This window comes from Coregonus lavaretus, assembly GCF_964263955.1.
Source record: "Coregonus lavaretus genome assembly, chromosome: 10".
Lineage (NCBI taxonomy): Eukaryota > Metazoa > Chordata > Actinopteri > Salmoniformes > Salmonidae > Coregonus > Coregonus lavaretus.
In genome coordinates, this window is record NC_139997.1 from 30,548,296 (window position 1) to 30,567,518 (window position 19,223).

At 45.3% G+C, this 19,223-nt stretch overlaps 1 protein-coding gene across 2 annotated transcripts in view; it reads right to left on the bottom strand.

The window, feature by feature from the left end:
* LOC311136549 (cytospin-B-like) overlaps positions 1–19,223 on the bottom strand; it is a 117,400-nt gene that overhangs the window by 13,957 nt on the left and 84,220 nt on the right. For both annotated transcript variants that reach the window (XM_084170721.1, XM_084170722.1), the window contains exon 12: positions 11,747–11,806. In XM_084170721.1, the coding sequence (XP_084026847.1) occupies positions 11,747–11,806 (60 nt within the window). The remainder of the gene's footprint in view (positions 1–11,746; positions 11,807–19,223) is intronic.

A 19,223-nucleotide genomic window follows, 5' to 3' on the forward strand; every position in this document is an offset into this window, starting at 1 on the left:
CTGTGTCTGCTGCTTCCCTCCGGGCAAGGGGAATACGACGGGGCGGAATTTTAATGGGTTGAGCGTCCCCAGTATCTATTTCATGCTGAACTAGGTGTGTTTGCCCTACCTCATCTTCCCCCCAAGCGAAGCTATCTTTAAATTCCAACAGCAGCTGCTTTAACTGTCTCTGTTGTCGCTCATCCAGGCCCTGACAGTTTGTCAGCCACACAGCCTCGACGGCTTCGATAGCTTCCTCCTTCCCCCCGTCGGGCTGATGGGGTGAAGAAGCCAGTGTGTTTTGGTCTACTGGGCTGCCTCTGCTTGCGCCGTTATGGGGCATGAAGGCCGTCGCCGCCGGAGACAGCTGCTGGGATGGCACAACGACCAAGGGAGCAGCCGGGACGACCGGTGGAGTTTCGGCAAGCTTGGAGGAAGACGGAGGCGACATCCCCACTGTGGGCCCCCCCGACAGCCTCAAAGTGTCCGAAGCTAAGTCCAACTGAGCCCCACAGTTTTTCAAAAAGTCAATTCCCAGTATACAGGGGTCCTGCACCACTGCTACCCACACTGGACACCCCACAGATCTCCCCCCCACAGTCACAGACAGCTGACACTTCCCTAACATGGGGGCTAGCTCCCCAGTGACAGTCCGCAGCTGGACAAGGGTCGGCTCCACCCGCACCCCAACAGGTAGTATGTCTGGTCTCACCAGGGTTACTGTAGAGCCTGTGTCGACCAGTGCCAAACATTCCACCCCCTCTACCTTGACGATGACATTGCAGAAGTCCCCCACGGTGGTACGTTCCACCACAACTACCGGACTAGGAAACGCGGCGGCAGCTACACCCTGGGGGTGCAGGTCCCCACCCTCTTGCCTGCACTGCTGGGTACCTCTTCTGCTTACTGTGGGTTCGGGGGCGGGGGGGTGGGCCCGCGCTGCCCCCTGCGCGAGAACCCGCTGTTGTTTCCCTGGTGACGGGAGAATCTGCCACACTCCCGCTGAATGTGGTCAGGCTGGCCACAACCCCAGCAGACAATGGGAGTTGAGCTGACACTGCGACGTTGCCTGGAGCCCCTCTCAATGACAAGCAAAGCAGTCTTGACTAAACCGCCCAACTTGTCGACCCACTCTGGTTTGGCGACCCCCGGCACCTCGGCCGCCGCTGCTCTCACCTCTGGTTGACTGGCAACCTCCACTCTCACTACCTCACCCCAGATCAGCTCCCTCTTCCTGGCTATCTCCACTGCAGCCCGCAGAGATGGTGGGTCCGCCATCTAACGATTCCCCCAGAAGTCTCTTTCTGTTACTCAGTTCAATCCGCAGCAGGTTGGGCTGCGCGTCGCTGCCGAAACGGCCCCCCAATGCCTCCACTAGCGCACCGTAGTCGCCCCTCTCGTCCGGGGCTAGCGTTAGCAGGCATTCCGACGCCTCCTCTGCCAGGTTCAGGGCAAGCTGTAACGCTTTCGTCTCGTCAGACCACCTCCCGGCTCTAGCCAACAACTTGAATTGAGTGAAAACAACTTCCCATTTACCTTGTCCATTGAACTTTGGTAGTTTAGCCGCTACCGTGGCTAATGGCAATAGGGCACTGCCATCTTTGTTTACATAAGCAGGCCCAGCCATTTTCGCACCCGGTGACGTTGACATCCCGTCGCCGTGACGTCTGCTCTGGTTGAGCGGTGCGAAGGAAAACCTGCCAGTTCTGCCATCTTGCTGACTGACAATTTAACTTCCGCCATGTGGCTTTCCAGCTCTTCTACAGCAGTCGCCGCCTGACCCTCCAGACCGGGTACCCCCGAGCCGACAACGGACACTTTGTCCGACTCTTCCTTAATTTTCCACCTCGCCCGAGCATCATGACCGTAGATGCGAGCCACACTAAAGCCAACCACGGCCTATACTGAAACAGCTAACTCGCCTAATCTCGATCCGTCCCATAGTTCGAAAGCACTTCTGACACCAATGTAATGACCCGGGCTGGGTCATAAAGGAAAAAGAGACGGACACCGGGTGTGCAGGGCAGAACACAGGTTTATTCCTAAACTGGGCTATTGTTCAGGCCACAGCCCACGCCGCTAAATTCCGAACGTACACAAATACACAATGTCAAGTTAAGTGGCAGACTCATAGGAGCAGATCAGGATCCCGAATAAAAAGAGAGAGAGATGAGACAGTAACCCCTATTTATGCATTTCAAAACCCCGCGGGATTACCCATTATACCCCCCCAACCGTTCCGTCTGTCCTGGCATATTTAACCCCTGCTAGCACCCATGAGAACAATAACACACCCACGAACACAGAACACAATACCAGGTCGTTACAGTATGTAACGATGAGTAGCCTACAGTGGGGAAAAAAAGTATTTAGTCAGCCAACAATTGTGCAAGTACTCCCACTTAAAAAGATGAGAGAGGCCTGTAATTTTCATCATAGGTACATGTCAACTATGACAGACAAATTGAGAAAACAAAATCCAGAAAATCACATTGTAGGATTTGTAATGAATTTATTTGCAAATTATGGTGGAAAATAAGTATTTGGTCAATAACAAAAGTTTCTCAATACTTTGTTATATACCCTTTGTTGGCAATGACACAGGTCAAACGTTTTCTGTAAGTCTTCACAAGGTTTTCACACACTGTTGCTGGTATTTTGGCCCATTCCTCCATGCAGATCTCCTCTAGAGCAGTGATGTTTTGGGGCTGTCGCTGGGCAACACGGACTTTCAACTCCCTCCAAAGATTTTCTATGGGGTTGAGATCTGGAGACTGCCTAGGCCACTCCAGGACCTTGAAATGCTTCTTACGAAGCCACTCCTTCATTGCCCGGGCGGTGTGTTTGGGATCATTGTCATGCTGAAAGACCCAGCCACGTTTCATCTTCAATGCCCTTGCTGATGGAAGGAGGTTTTCACTCAAAATCTCACGATATATGGCCCCATTCATTCTTTCCTTTACACGGATCAGTCGTCCTGGTCCCTTTGCAGAAAAACAGCCCCAAAGCATGATGTTTCCACCCCCATGCTTCACAGTAGGTATGGTGTTCTTTGGATGCAACTCAGCATTCTTTGTCCTCCAAACACGACGAGTTGAGGTTTTACCAAAAAGTTCTATTTTGGTTTCATCTGACCATATGACATTCTCCCAATCCTCTTCTGGATCATCCAAATGCACTCTAGCAAACATCAGACGGGCCTGGACATGTACTGGCTTAAACAGGGGGACACGTCTGGCACTGCAGGATTTGAGTCCCTGGCGGCGTAGTGTGTTACTGATGGTAGGCTTTGTTACTTTGGTCCCAGCTCTCTGCAGGTCATTCACTAGGTCCCCCCGTGTGGTTCTGGGATTTTTGCTCACCGTTCTTGTGATCTTTTTGACCCCACGGGGTGAGATCTTGCGTGGAGCCCCAGATCGAGGGAGATTATCAGTGGTCTTGTATGTCTTCCATTTCCTAATAATTGCTCCCACAGTTGATTTCTTCAAACCAAGCTGCTTACCTATTGCAGATTCAGTCTTCCCAGCCTGGTGCAGGTCTACAATTTTGTTTCTGGTGTCCTTTGACAGCTCTTTGGTCTTGGCCATAGTGGAGTTTGGAGTGTGACTGTTTGAGGTTGTGGACAGGTGTCTTTTATACTGATAACAAGTTCAAACAGGTGCCATTAATACAGGTAACGAGTGGAGGACAGAGGAGCCTCTTAAAGAAGAAGTTACAGGTCTGTGAGAGCCAGAAATCTTGCTTGTTTGTAGGTGACCAAATACTTATTTTCCACCATAATTTGCAAATAAATTCATTAAAAATCCTACAATGTGATTTTCTGGATTATTTTTTCTCAATTTGTCTGTCATAGTTGACGTGTACCTATGATGAAAATTACAGGCCTCTCTCATCTTTTTAAGTGGGAGAACTTGCACAATTGGTGGCTGACTAAATACTTTTTTTCCCCACTGTATGTATGTAGTACGCTAGTATGGGTATTTGGACACAACCACTATATTGACTTCTTAAACGGTGTTGCACTGGTTTGTGTGTGTGTGTGTGTGCCTCTGTGCCGGCGTGCGTAGGCCTGTGTTGACAGTGGTGAATGCCTTGAGCAGTTCTGGCTGCAGGGGTGGTTTGTGCGTGTCGTGATAACAGTCTGCTCCAGAGGGAGCTACTGTTAGCTACTGTTGTATCAATGGTGGGGTTGAGGGGCTCTGAATACGGGTCTCTGGAAGAAGTTGGACCTGCTGTGGTAAGGTGGGGTGTGTGTTTGTGAGGGGAGGTGGGGCTCCTAAGACGAGCAAGGATCCTTGACGCCCATATGTGCACAAATGTCACACACACAAACAGGCCAATAGCATGCTCCGATTTGTTTGTTCATTAAATATTGTTTGTTCATGCTCCAATTTTTGTTCATGAGCGAGGATCCCTGTCACCCATGTGTGCAGATGTCAATCAAGCACGAATAGCACCATTGGCATGACACTCCTATTTCATCTGCATCTAAAACATTTATATTAAAAAGATTATATGTCATATGGATAAAAAACAAGTGTTGTTGATAGTAAAACAAAACATTGCAGATTTTACAGACACAGCGTGGGAACAGATGCTTGAGGCATTTCAACCAACTCTATCAGAAATGTCAAATCAAATCAATGTTTATTTGTCGCGTACACAGGATACAACAGGTGTAAACAGTACTTACTTACAAGCTCTTCCTCAACAATGCAGTGTTCAATATCAAGAATATAAGAAATAGAAAATCCAGAATAGGATCCTTAAAAGAGCACGGAATCAATCCTAGGTCAGATAAATAAAAATAAAAACACACAAGAAATAAAACGCACAATAATGTATGCTATTTACAAGGTCAGTCCCAGTATCATATGTACAGGGATACAGTGGTAGTTGAGGTTGATACTGTATGTACATTTAGGCAGGGGAAAAACTGACAGGCAGCAGGATAAAAACATAATAATAGCAGCAGTGGATTTAGGTAAATGTGTGTGTGTGTGTGTGTGTGTGGGCGGCAGGTTGCTTAGTGGGTAAGAGCGTTGTGCCAGTAACCGAAAGATCGCTGGTTCTAATCCCTGAGCCGACTAGGTGAAAAATCTGGCGATGTGCCCTTAAGCAAGGCACTTAACCTTAATTGCTCATGTAAGTCGCTCTGGATAAGAGCGTCTGCTAAATGACTAAAATGTAAAACATTTGTGATGGTGTGTAGTAGGGTTTAATATTTTCTAGAAAATCAACAAATCTTCCTTGCCGACAAAATTGCAGCCATACTGGTAATATCCCGATATTCCTGTTCAAACAGGAAATTCTATTTAAAAGCATATAATACCAGCGCAAAAAATCTGACTTGATTATATCACTGTAAATGAAGAAATATGGACAGGAATCTAACAATTTCTTGTTGTATTTGTCACAATTTAATCAACTCAAAGTTCCAACACTATTTTGTTGATGTAAATTAGTTTAAATGTAGGCCTAAAATATTATGAGGTTATTGGCCTACAGCCTAGTGAAAATTACATTTATTTTAGCTTATCTTTGACTGAGCTTGTTGGTCATTTTCTCTCACCTTGCACCTGGCTATCAGGGGAATTTCGGAAGGTAGTGGCTGTTTTTACTTTATGATAACCCGCTTATTGTGGTGACTTTGTCACAGGGAACATATCCGATTCTCCGCTTAACAAACAGATAAGCAAATAGGCCAAGTAGCGGAGACTCAGCACCAGTAGCGCAGATAGCGCCCCGGTACATCATATCCCTGCGAATCTAGTGAAGCCTGTGCACTCGCTTTTGTTATTGTAACATCATGGAAGAAAATATATATTTCCTTGAGCGCGTTTGTGGACACAATGTACCAGACATTTTGTTAACAGTGAGTAGTCCTAGCTGCAGTTTATATGTTGAGCCTCTGCCATTGGCACAAAGCTAGTTTGGAGATTTGAGATGAACGTGAGATGGAGATTGCCTTCAGTAAACCCATACACAAAAAAAATGTATGCACGCATGACTGTAAGTCGCTTTGGATAAAAGCGTCTGCTAAATGGCATATTATTATTATTGTTATAAACTGTGTCGAGAGGTTGCGTGTAGGCTACATACACTATATATACAAAAGTATGTGGACACCCCTTCAAATTAGTGGATTTCAGCCACACCCGTTGCTGACAGGTGTATAAAATCAAGCACACAGCCATGCAATCTCCATAGACAAACATTGGCAGTAGAATTGCCTTACTGGTGACTTTCAACGTGGCACCGTCATAGGATGCCACCTTTCCAACGAGCCAGTTCGTCAAATTTATTTCCTGTTAGAGCTGCCCTGGTCAACTGTAAGTGCTGTTATTGTGAAGTGGAAACGTCTAGGAGCAGCAACGGCTCGGCCGCGAAGTGGTAGGCCACACAAGCTCACAGAACGGGACCGCCGAGTGCTGAAGCGCGTAGCGCGTAAAAATCGTCTGTCCTCGGTTGCAACACTCACTACCGAGTTCCAAACTGCCTCTGGAAGCAACGTCAGCACAATAACTGTTTGTTGGGAGCTTCATGAAATGGGTTTCCATGCCTGAGCAGCCACACACAAGCCTAAGATCACCATGCGCAATGCCAGTGCAGGTACAGTTAGTGCAGATAGTCTGTTGGTGAGGGTGGGAAGCCATTGGTTAGCTGTTTAACAGTCTTATTGCTTAGGGATAGAAGCTGTCTTGGAGCCTGAGAACAGTCCATGGCTGGGATGGCTGAAGTCTTTGGCAATTTTCCGGGCCTTCCTCAGACACCGCCTGGTATAAATCTCCTGGATGGCTGGGAGCTCGGGCCCAGTGATGTACATGGTAACTAAACTGCTTGGAGTAACCCTGGATTGTAAACTGTCATGGTCAAAACATATTGATACAACAGTAGCTAAGAACAGCGCCGGAGAAGATGGCTGCAGTTTTACAGCCCTCTATAACCAATTGTACTATTATGTGTGTTTTTCCGCGTTATTTGTAATTTATTTTGTACATAATGTTTCTGCCATCGTCTCTTATAACCAAAAAGAGCTTCTGGATATCAGGACAGCGATTACTCACCTCGTATTGGACGAAGATTTTTTCTTCAACGAGGCGGCCGCGAAGGATATCATACAGACACCCGACAAGGCCCAAATCCCCGTCATTCGCGTGAGGAAGAGACGGAGATATCGCGGACGCAGATCGGGGTGCCTTGTAAGGATCCGACGGCGAGCGAGTAAACTGCCTCTTCCATCAATCCTATTAGCCAATGTTCAATCTTTTGAAAATAAAATGGACAATTTAAGATTACGGTTATCCTACCAACGGGACATTAAAAACTGTAATATCTTATGTTTCACGGAGTCGTGGCTGAACGACAACAATGATAACATTCAGCTAGCAGGCTATACGCTACATCGGCAGGACAGAACGGCTGACTCCGGTAAGACAAGGGGAGGCGGTCTGTGTATATTTGTAAACAACAGCTGGTGCACAAAATCAAATACTAAGGAAGTCTCGAGGTTTTGCTCGCCTGAGGTAGAGTATCTTATGATAAGCTGTAGACCACACTATTTACCAAGAGAGTTTTCATCTATATTTTTCATAGCTGTCTATTTACCACCACAAACCAATGCTGGCATTAAGATTGCACTGAATGAGTTGTACAAGGCCATTAATCAACAGGAAAACGCTCATCCAGATGCAGCGCTCCTAGTGGCCGGGGACTTTAATGCAGGGAAACTTAAATCCGTTCTACCTAATTTCTACCAGCATGTTAAATGTGCAACCAGAGGGAAAAAAACTCTAGACCACCTTTACTCCACACACAGAGACGCATACAAAGCTCTCCCTCGCCCTCCATTTGGCAAATCTGACCATAACTCTATCCTCCTGATTCCTGCTTATAAGCAAAAACTAAAGCAGGAAGCACCAGTGACTCGGTTAATAAAAAAGTGGTCAGATGACGCAGATGCTAAGCTACAGGACTGTTTTGCTAGCACAGACTGGAACATGTTCCGGGATTCTTCAGACAGCATTGAGGAGTACACCACATCAGTCACTGGCTTCATCAATAAGTGCATCGATGATGTCGTCCCCACAGTGACCGTACGTACATACCCCAACCAGAAGCCATGGATTACAGGAAACATCCGCACTGAGCTAAAGGGTAGAGCTGCCGCTTTCAAGGAACGGGACTCTAACCCGGACGCTTATAAGAAATCCCGCTATGACCTCCGACGAACCATCAAACAGGCAAAGAGTCAATACAGGTCTAAGATTGAATCATACTACACTGGCTCTGACGCTCGTCGGATGTGGCAGGGCTTGAAAACTATTACAGACTACAAAGGGAAGCACAGCCGCGAGCTGCCCAGTGACACAAGCCTACCAGACGAGCTAAACCACTTCTATGCTCGCTTCGAGGCAAGCAACACTGAAGCATGCATGAGAGCACCAGCTGTTCCGGATGACTATGTGATCACGCTCTCCGTAGCCGATGTGAGTAAGACTTTTAAGCAGGTCAACATTCACAAGGCCGCAGGGCCAGACGGATTACCAGGACGTGTACTCCGAGCATGTGCTGACCAACTGGCAAGTGTCTTCACTGACATCATGAGTCTGTAATACCAACATGTTTCAAGCAGACCACCATAGTCCCCGTGCCCAAGGACTCTAAGATAACCTGCCTAAATGACTACCGACCCGTAGCACTGACGTCTGTAGCCATGAAGTGCTTTGAAAGACTGGTCATGGCTCACATCAACAGCATTATCCCAGAAACCCTAGACCCACTCCAATTTGCATACCGCCCCAACAGATCCACAGATGATGCAATCTCTATCGCACTCCACACTGCCCTTTCCCACCTGGACAAGAGGAACACCTACGTGAGAATGCTATTCATTGACTACAGCTCAGCATTCAACACCATAGTGCCCTCTAAGCTCATCACTAAGCTAAGGATCCTGGGACTAAACACCTCCCTCTGCAACTGGATCCTGGACTTCCTGACGGGCCGCCCCCAGGTGGTAAGGGTAGGTAACAACACATCTGCCACACTGATCCTCAACACGGGGGCCCCTCAGGGGTGCGTGCTCAGTCCCCTCCTGTACTCTCTGTTCACCCATGACTGCATGGCCAGGCACGACTCCAACACCATCATTAAGTTTGCCGACGACACAACAGTGGTAGGCCTGATCACCGACAACGATGAGACAGCCTATAGGGAGGAGGTCAGAGATCTGGCCGTGTGGTGCCAGGACAACAACCTCTCCCTCAACGTGACCAAGACAAAGGAGATGATTGTGGACTACAGGAAAAAAAAGAGGACTGAGCACGCCCCCATTCTCATTGACGGGGCTGTAATGGAACAGGTTGAGAGCTTCAAGTTCCTTGGTGTCCACATCACCAACGAACTATCATGGTCCAAACACACCAAGACAGTCGTGAAGAGGGCACGACAAAGCCTATTCCCCCTCAGGAGACTAAAAAGATTTGGCATGGGTCCTCAGATCCTCAAAAAATTCTACAGCTGCACCATCGAGAGCATCCTAACTGGTTGCATCACCGCCTGGTATGGCAACTGCTTGGCCTGCGTACGGCCCAGTACATCACTGGGGCAAAGCTTCCTGCCATCCAGGACCTCTATACCAGGCGGTGTCAGAGGAAGGCCCTCAAAATTGTCAAAGACTCCAGCCACCCTAGTCATAGACTGTTCTCTCTGCTACCGCACGGCAAGCGGTACCGGAGTGCCAAGTCTAGGTCCAAAAGACTTCTCAACAGCTTCTACCCCCAAGCCATAAGACTCCTGAACAGCTAATCATGGCTACCCGGACTATTTGCACTGCCCCCCCACCCCATCCTTTTTACGCTGCTGCTACTCTGTTAAGTATTTATGCATAGTCACTTTAACTCTACCCACATGTACATATTACCTCAACTACCTCAACTAGCCGGTGCCCCCGCACATTGACTCTGCAACGGTACCCCCCTGTATATATAGCCTCCCTACTGTCACTTTATTTTACTTCTGCTCTTTTTTTCTCAACACTTTTTTTGTTGTTGTTTTATTCTTTCTTTTTTTATTTAAAATAAATGCACTGTTGGTTAAGGGCTGTAAGTAAGCATTTCACTGTAATGTCTGCACCTGTTGTATTCGGCGCATGTGACCAATACAATTTGATTTGATTTGATTTGATGGGGAGAAGTATGTCCATAAAAAAGCGCTGCTCTACCTTCTTAACAGCACTATCAACAAGGCAGTTCCTACAGGCCCTAGTTTTGTCACACCTGGACTACTGTTCAGTCGTGTGGTCAGGTGCCACAAAAAAGGACTTAGGAAAATTGCAATTGGCTCAGAACAGGGATGTACACAGAGATCTAATATTAATAATATGCATGTCAATCTCTCCAACTCAAAGTGGAGGAGAGATTGACTTCATCACTACTTGTATTTATGAGAGGTATTGACATGTTGAATGCACCGAGCTGTCTGTTTGAACTACTGGCACACAGCTCGGACACCCATGCATACCCCACAAGACATGCCACCAGAGGTCTCTTCACAGTCCCCAAGTCCAGAACAGACTATGGGAGGTGCACAGTACTACATAGAGCCATGACTACATGGAACTCTATTCCACATCAAGTAACTGATGCAAGTAGTAAAATTAGATTTAAAAAACAGATAAAAAAACACCTTATGGAACAGCGGGGTCTGTGAAGCAACACAAACATAGGCACAGACACATGCACACACACACACGATAACATATGCACTATACACACACGTACACATGGATTTTGTACTGTAGATATGTGGTAGTGGTGGAGTAGGGGCCTGAGGGCATACAGTGTGTTGTGAAATCTGTGAATGTATTGTAATGTTTTTAAAATTGTATGAACTGCCTTCATTTTGCTGGACCCCAGGAAGAGTTAATGGGGATCCATAATAAATACAAAATACAAATACATGGACCATCCGCACCACCCTCTGTAGAGCCTTGCGGTCGAGGATGGTGCAGTTGCCATACCAGGCAGTGATGCAGCCAGTCAAGATGCTCTCGATGGTGCAGCTGTAAAACTTCTTGAGGATCTGAGGGCCCATGCCAAATCTCTTCAGTCTCCTGAGGGAGAAGAGGCGCCGTTGCAACCATGTTATCTGGACACCCTCTCCACTACAGCCCCATTGATGTGGATGGGGTCATTCTCCCCCCACTGTTTCCTCCTTGGTCTTGCTAACATTGAGGGAGAGATTGTTGTCCTGGCACCACACTGCCAGGTCTCTGACCTCCTCCCTGTAGGCTGTCTCATCGCTGTCGGTGATCAGGCCTACCACTGTCGTCAGCAAACTTGATGATGTTGTTGGAGTCGTGCGTGGCCGTGCAGTTTTGGGTGAACAGGGAGTATGCGAGGGGGCTAAACACACACCCCTGTGTTGAGGGTCAGCGTGGCGGAGGTGTTGTTGCTTACCCTCACCACCTGGGGTCTGCCCATCAGGAAGTCCAGGATCCAGTTGCAGAGGGAGGAGTTCAGTCCCAGAGTCCCGAGCTTGCTGACGAGCTTGGAGGGCACTACGGTATTGAACGCTGATCACTCTATCACGCAATACAATTAAATGATCTAATCAAATGTTGCTTCTGTAGATGACCAAATCAAAGCATGCTATTAATTCTGTAGTTAATCAAATCAGGTCATTTGTTTAGTAATAAACCAGATGAAAGCGTCCATGCTTCTTTGGTGCATTGTCTGGTCTCTGGTGGTTCAGTTCAACTCACCAGGGAGGGTTTGATGCCGATGCTCTCTGCAGCCTGGAATGCCAGGGACAGATTCCGGCCCTGTAGGAATAACAAACAGGGTTGATCATTACAAGGTCTTCCTCCTCCTATTCTTCCTCTTCCTCATTCATAACACACTACAGAGCATCCCTCCTCCTATACCTCCTCTTCCTTACTCATAACACACTGCAGGGCCCTCCTCCTCCTCTCCTCCTGCCTTTTCTTCCTCCTCTTCTTCCCCTTCCTCCTATTGCCTCTTCTTCCTCACTTATTACCACACAGAGTGCTGCAAACAGCAACAAACAGCACACATCTCCACAAATAAACCCTTTTAAACACCCAGGCCATATTCCCTCTGGGACCAGGCCAAAATGTCTGCTTGAGAGGGAGGGAGAGGGAGAGGAGAGGAGAGTCAAAGATTCACTGACCTGCCGAACTGCTAAAACAGAGGGCGACCTACAACGAGGTGAGTTCCAAGCTACGCAAGCTAAATCTATGCAAGATAAAACTAGATGCGGCTTCATCCACCCGGCAAAACTAATCTTGATCTTCCAGAACACAACACACATGTTTTCCACTGCCAAGGAGGCTCAAGACTTCTATGAGAATCACATCAAACCCAACACACAAGGGGACAAGTCGACAGATGGAAACCCATCATGACTGGCTCAATATTCAGGTATGCTATCCATACACGATCACACAGCCTAGCATACGGCTATGATGCTGCCCTCAGAATAAGACAATGACGAGGACACCCATCCCGAATTGGGTACAAGGAATATTATTACTATTTTTGCTGAGCATTGGATTTGGTTATTATTATATTGCCTACGGTCCAGGACATTAAAACAGTGATCACACCACTCCAATTAATGAACAATGGACAATATATTGAGGTGTCAGACGGACTGGGGCTTCCTTGTGGGGCTATAGAGCATTAAATTGATACATGGGCTATATATGGCAATATAACTTGGTAGCTATTCCCCTACAATTTTTTTGCCCACTGCTAAAGAGAGATGGCCAGTCCCATATGGGCTACTACACAATTGCTTTAGTTGTTTCTTGCTGTTGATTGCTGTCCCCCACCATTTACACTATTGAATGTATCTTCCAGGGAGGACTTGACCTACTGGCCATGATCTATTCTTGTTTAGAGTATCTAGAACAGGGGTGTCAAACAAATTTCGCCCGGGGGCTGCATTCGGTCTAAGATGGAGCTCCGGAGGGCCGCACTGAAAATGTATTATATTTCCTCGCCGACAGAATTTGCACAAAACATAGTCCTCTATCCATACTATCCATACTGCCTGACTGTCTAGCTTTAATTTAGGTTATTATTAGCGAGCTGGACACAGTCAAGAAACCATTATCATTTCTACACTGTTTGGATTTGGTTTTAGTCATTTAAAAGTATATTGAGTTTGTTTTACTACACACAAAAAATAAGACAAAAAATGTAATACAAATAATAATAATCACATGTTTTACTCAGACCACCTGCGGGCCAGATTGGACACCCTTGCGGGGTGTCCAATCTGATTTAGAATATATCATTTAGAATATAGACTTCACTTGCACATACTCTCTTCTCTCTTTTTTTGTACATAGTATAGAGCACTATGAATGCCATTGTGGACATGCAGGACAAATCTAATAAGACCAACTACAATCCACACGCAACCAAGGCTCTCCAACATATACTCTCTGATTATAACCTAATTGATGCCAGGTGAACACATTATCCTAAAGCAGGGTTCTTCAATTCCGGTCCTGGAGGGCCGAAACACTTCTGTTTTTTATTTCTACCTGGTAGTTAATTGCACTCACCTGGTGTCCCAGGTCTGAATTAGCCCCTGATTAGAAGGAGAGGATGAAAAACAGAGGTGTTTCGGCCCTCCAGGACCGGAATTGAAGAACCCTGTCCTAAAGCAAAAGGGTACACTTTCTACTCAAAAAGGCATAAAACATTCTCACAAATCCATTTTATACTATTATCTCCACCTCTATTTTCTTTAATTATGGAAATAGAAATTTGACATACAGTATGAGCTTGTCTGATCACCATGCCTACTATTGGCAACTACAAATTTCAGAATCTCCTAGAAGAGCCACAAGATGGCATTTCAACGTTTCATTACTACACAATCCTATATTCTGTGATCAATAAAAATTCTGTAGATGACCCCCGGATTCTATGGGATGCCACAAAACGTTTTATAAAAAAATATGCAACTGCATTTGCATCTGGGTTGACAATTAAATAATATATCACCATTGGAAATGTCGTTAACTGCGTCAGAGCGTTCTCAACAAACACTTTTTTTCAGACCAGGTAACTATTACTCTTTCCAAAGTCAAGACAGAACTTAATTTATTGATAAGACAGAGAGCAGAATTTGCCATCCATCAAGTTCGTCTCAACCATTACAGATGTAGGATCGTAATTTCAGCCAGTTTGCTACAGCAGGAAAATAATCCTGCAGCAACAGGAAATGTGAATTATTATGTGGATTATAATTGATGGACATTTTTTTAGGAGTTGATGAATGTTTTGTTAGGGCAAATCAAGTCTGAAATTTCTAAGTGGAAATTACAAACTTTAGAAGCCTTTAAAAAACTAAAATACACTATAAGTTTGCATTTCCTGCTGTGCAGGAAAATTCTCAGCAACAAAAGAGTGATCAAATTAAGAATTTACATCTGTACTTTCATGGTCATCGTCCCAGTCGTTTGCTGGCCAACAAGCTATGTAGTAATGATCAATTAGCTGATATAGCAACTATTGAATCTGAAACAGGGGAATTATTATCATAACACAAATTAATCAATCAAAGACTCTCCTGCTTCTATAAAGAACTGTATACAGTTGAAGTCGGAAGTTTACATACACCTTAGCCAAATACATTTAAACTCAGTTTTTCACAATTCCTGACATTTAATCCTAGTAAAAATTCCCTGTCTTAGGTCAGTTAGGATCACCACTTTATTTTAAGAATGTGAAATGTCAGAATAATAGTAGAGAGAATTATTTATTTCAGCTTTTATTTCTTTCATCACATTCCCAGTGGGTCAGAAGTTTACATACACTCAATTAGTATTTGGTAGCATTGCCTCTAAATTGTTTAACTTGGGTCAAACGTTTTGGGTAGCCTTCCACAAGCTTCCCACAATAAGTTAGGTTAATTTTGGCCCATTCCTCCTGACAGAGCTGGTGTAACTGAGTCAGGTTTGTAGGCCTCCTTGCTCGCACACGCTTTTTCAGTTCTGCCCACACATTTTCTATAGGATTGAGGTCAGTGCTTTGTGATGGCCACTCCAGTACCTTGACTTTGTTGTCCTTAAGCCGTTTTGCCACAACTTTGGAAGTATGCTTGGGGTCATTGTCCATTTGGAAGACCCATTTGCGACCAAGCTTTAACTTCCTGACTGTCTTGAGATGTTGCTTCAATATATCCACATAATTTTCCTTCCTCATGATGCCATCTATTTTGTGAAGTGCACCAGTCCCTCCTGCAGCAAAGCACCCCCACAGCATGATGCTGCCACCCCCGTGCTTCACGGTTGGGATAGTGTTCTTCGGCTTGCAAGTACCCCCTATTTTCTCCAAACATTACGATGGTCATTATGGCCAAACAGTTCTATTTTTGTTTCATCAGACCAGAGGACATTTCTCCAAAAAGTACGATCTTTGTCCCCATGTGCAGTTGCAAACCGTAGTCTGGCTTTTTTATGGCGGTTTTGGAGCAGTGGCTTCTCCTTGCTGAGCGGCCTTTCAGGTTATGTCGATATAGGACTCGTTTTACTGTGGATATAGATACTTTTGTACCTGTTTCCTCCAGCATTTTCACAAGGTCCTTTGCTGTTGTTCTGGGATTGATTTGCACTTTTCGCACCAAAGTACGTTCATCTCTATGAGACAGAACGCGTCTCCTTCCTGAGTGTTATGACGGCTGCGTGGTCCCATGGTGTTTATACTTGCGTACTATTGTTTGTAAAGATGAATGTGGTACCTTCAGGCGTTTGGAAATTGCTCCCAAGGATGAACCAGACTTGTGGAGGTCTACAATTGCTTTTCTGAGGTCTTGGCTGATTTATTTTGATTTTCCCATGATGTCAAGCAAAGAGGCACTGAGTTTGAAGGTAGGCCTTGAAATGCATCCACAGGTACACCTCCAATTGACTCAAATGATGTCAATTAGCCTATCAGAACTTCTAAAGCCATGACATCATTTTCTGGAATTTTCCAAGCTGTTTAAAGGCACAGTCAACTTAGTGTATGTAAACTTCTGACCCACTGGAATTGTGATACAGTGAATTATAAGTGAAATATTCTGTCTGTAAAAAATTGTTGGAAAAATTACTTGCATCATGCACAAAGTAGATGTCCTAACCGACTTGCCAAAACTATAGTTTGTTAACCTCCGCCAACCCTGATGTTCTAGCAGTGTCTGAATCCTGGCTTAGGAAGGCCACCAAAAATTCTGAAATTTCCATCCCCAACTATAACATTTTCCGTCTAGATAGAACTGCCAAAGGGGGTGGAGTTGCAATCTACTGTAGAGATAGCCTGCAGAGCTCTATCATACTATCCAGGTCTGTGCCCAAACAGTTTGAGCTTCTACTTCTAAAAATCCACCTTTCCAGAAATAAATCTCTCACTGTTGCCGCTTGCTACAGACCCCCCTCAGCCCCCAGCTGTGCCCTGGACACCATATGTGAATTGATTGCCCCCCATCTATCCTCAGAGTTCGTACTGCTTGGTGACCTAAATTGGGATATGCTTAACACCCCGGCCATCCTACAATCTAAACTAGATGCCCTCAATCTCACACAAATGATCAACGAACCTACCAGGTACAACCCTAAATCCGTAAACATGGGTACCCTCATAGATATCATCCTGACTAACTTACCCTCTAAATACACCTCCGCTGTCTTCAACCAGGATCTCAGCGATCACTGCCTAATTGCCTGCGTCCGTAACGGGTCCGCGGTCAAACGACCACCCCTCATCACTGTCAAACGCTCCCAAAAACACTTCAGCGAGCAGGCCTTCCTAATTGACCTGGCCCAGGTATCCTGGATGGATATAGATCTCATTCCGTCAGTAGAGGATGCCTGGTTGTTCTTTAAAAGTAATTTCCTCTCAATCTTAAATAAACATGCCCCATTCAAAAAATACAGAACTAAGAACAGATATAGCCCCTGGTTCTCCTCAGACTTGACTGCCCTTGACCAGCACAAAAACATCCTGTGGCGTACTGCATTAGCATCAAATAGCCCCTGCGATATGCAACTTTTCAGGGAAGTTAGGAACCAATATACACAAGCAGTTAGGAAAGCAAAGGCTAACTTTTTCAAACAGAAATTTGCATCCTGTAGCACTAACTCCAAAAAGTTTTGGGACACTGTAAAGTCCATGGAAAATAAGAGCACTTCCTCCCAGCTGCCCACTGCACTGAGGCTAGGAAACACTATCACCACCGATAAATCTACAATAATCGAGAATTTCAACAAGCATTTTGCTACGGCTGGCCATGCTTTCCACCTGGCTACCACTACCCCGGCCACCAGCTCTGCACCCTCCGCTGCAACTTGCCCATGCCCCCCCCGCTTCTCCTTCACACAAATCCAGACAGCTGATGTTCTGAAAGAGCTGCAAAATCTGGACCCCTACAAATCATCTGGGCTAGACAATCTGGACCCTTTCTTTCTAAAACTAGCCGCCGAAATTGTCGCAACCCCTATTACTAGCCTGTTCAACCTCTCTTTCGTGACGTCTGAGATCCCCAGAGATTGGAAAGCTGCCGCGGTCATCCCCCTCTTCAAAGGGGGTGACACTCTAGATCCAAACTGTTACAGACCCATATCCATCCTGCCCTGCCTTTCAAAAGTTTTTGAAAGCCAAGTCAACAAACAGATCACCGACCATTTCGAATCCCACCGTACCTTCTCCGCTATGCAATCCGGTTTCCGAGCTGGTCATGGGTGCACTTCAGCCACGCTCAAGGTCCTACAAATATCCTACAAATATCTAGGTGTCTGGTTAGACTGTAAACTCTCCTTCCAGACTCACATTAAGAATCCCCAATCCAAAGTTAAAAATTAGAATCGGTTTCCTATTTCGCAACAAAGCCTCCTTCACTCATGCTGCCAAACATGCCCTCGTAAAACTGACTATCCTACCGATCCTTGACTTCGGCGATATCATTTACAAAATAGCCTCCAACACTCTACTCAGCAAATTGGATGTAGTCTATCACAGTGCCATCCGTTTTGTCTCCAAAGCCCCATATAATACCCACCACTGTGACCTGTACGCTCTTGTTGGCTGGTCCTCACTACATATTTGTCGCCAAACCCACTGGCTCCAGGCCATCTATAAATCACTGCTAGGCAAATCCCCGCCTTATCTTAGCTCATTGGTCACCATAGCAACACCCACCCGTAGTCTGCGCTCCAGCAGGTATATCTCACTGGTCATCCCCAAAGCCAACACCTCCTTTGGCCGCAATTCCTTCCAGTTCTCTGCTGCCAATGACTGGAACGAAATGCAAAAATCTCTGAAGCTGGAGACACTTATCTCCCTCACTAACTTTAAGCATCAGTTGTCAGAGCACCTTACCGATCACTGCACCTGTACACAGCCCATCTGAAATTAGCCCGCCCAACTACCTCATCCCTATATTGTTATTTATTTTGCTCATTTGTACCCCAGTATCTCTATTTGCACATCATCTCTTGCACATCTATCATTCCAGTGTTAATACTAATTGTAATTATTTTTGCACTATAGCCTATTTATTGCCTTACCTCCATAACTTGCTACATTTGCACACACTGTATATATATGTATTTCTGTTGTATTTTTGACTTTGTTTTGTTTTACCCCATATGTAACTCTGTGTTGTTGTTTTTATCGCACTGCTTTGCTTTATCTTGGCCAGGTCGAACTTGTTCTCAACTGGTTTACCTGGTTAAATAAAGGTGAAATAAAAAAATAAAAAATAAAAATAGTTTGTTAACAAGAAATGTGTGGAGTGGTTGAAAAACGAGTTTTAATGACTCCAACCTAAGTGTATGTAAACTTCTGACTTCAACTGTACCTCTGATTGTAAATCCACAACAGGCCAGACTAAGTCCTTTCTAAAATAATTAAGAATTCCTCTCTGCTATTTCTATTATCAATGGACCCCCTGGCCCAGGCAATTTGTCAATTGAAGGAAATAACACAAATTTCCCTAAAATCTGCAGATCACTTCATCTGATTATGCACAGATTATATTTTACTATATCTAGACAATGTATCTCAATCACTCCCAAACGCATTGAAGTTTGTAGATAAATTCAGCTTCATCTCAAGTAATAAAATGTATCTAACCAAATCAGCCCTTCTGCCTCTCAAGACTTATGGAATCCCAATCGTTTCCCATTTTAAATATTTATGAGTAGATACAGTATATTTCCTTCC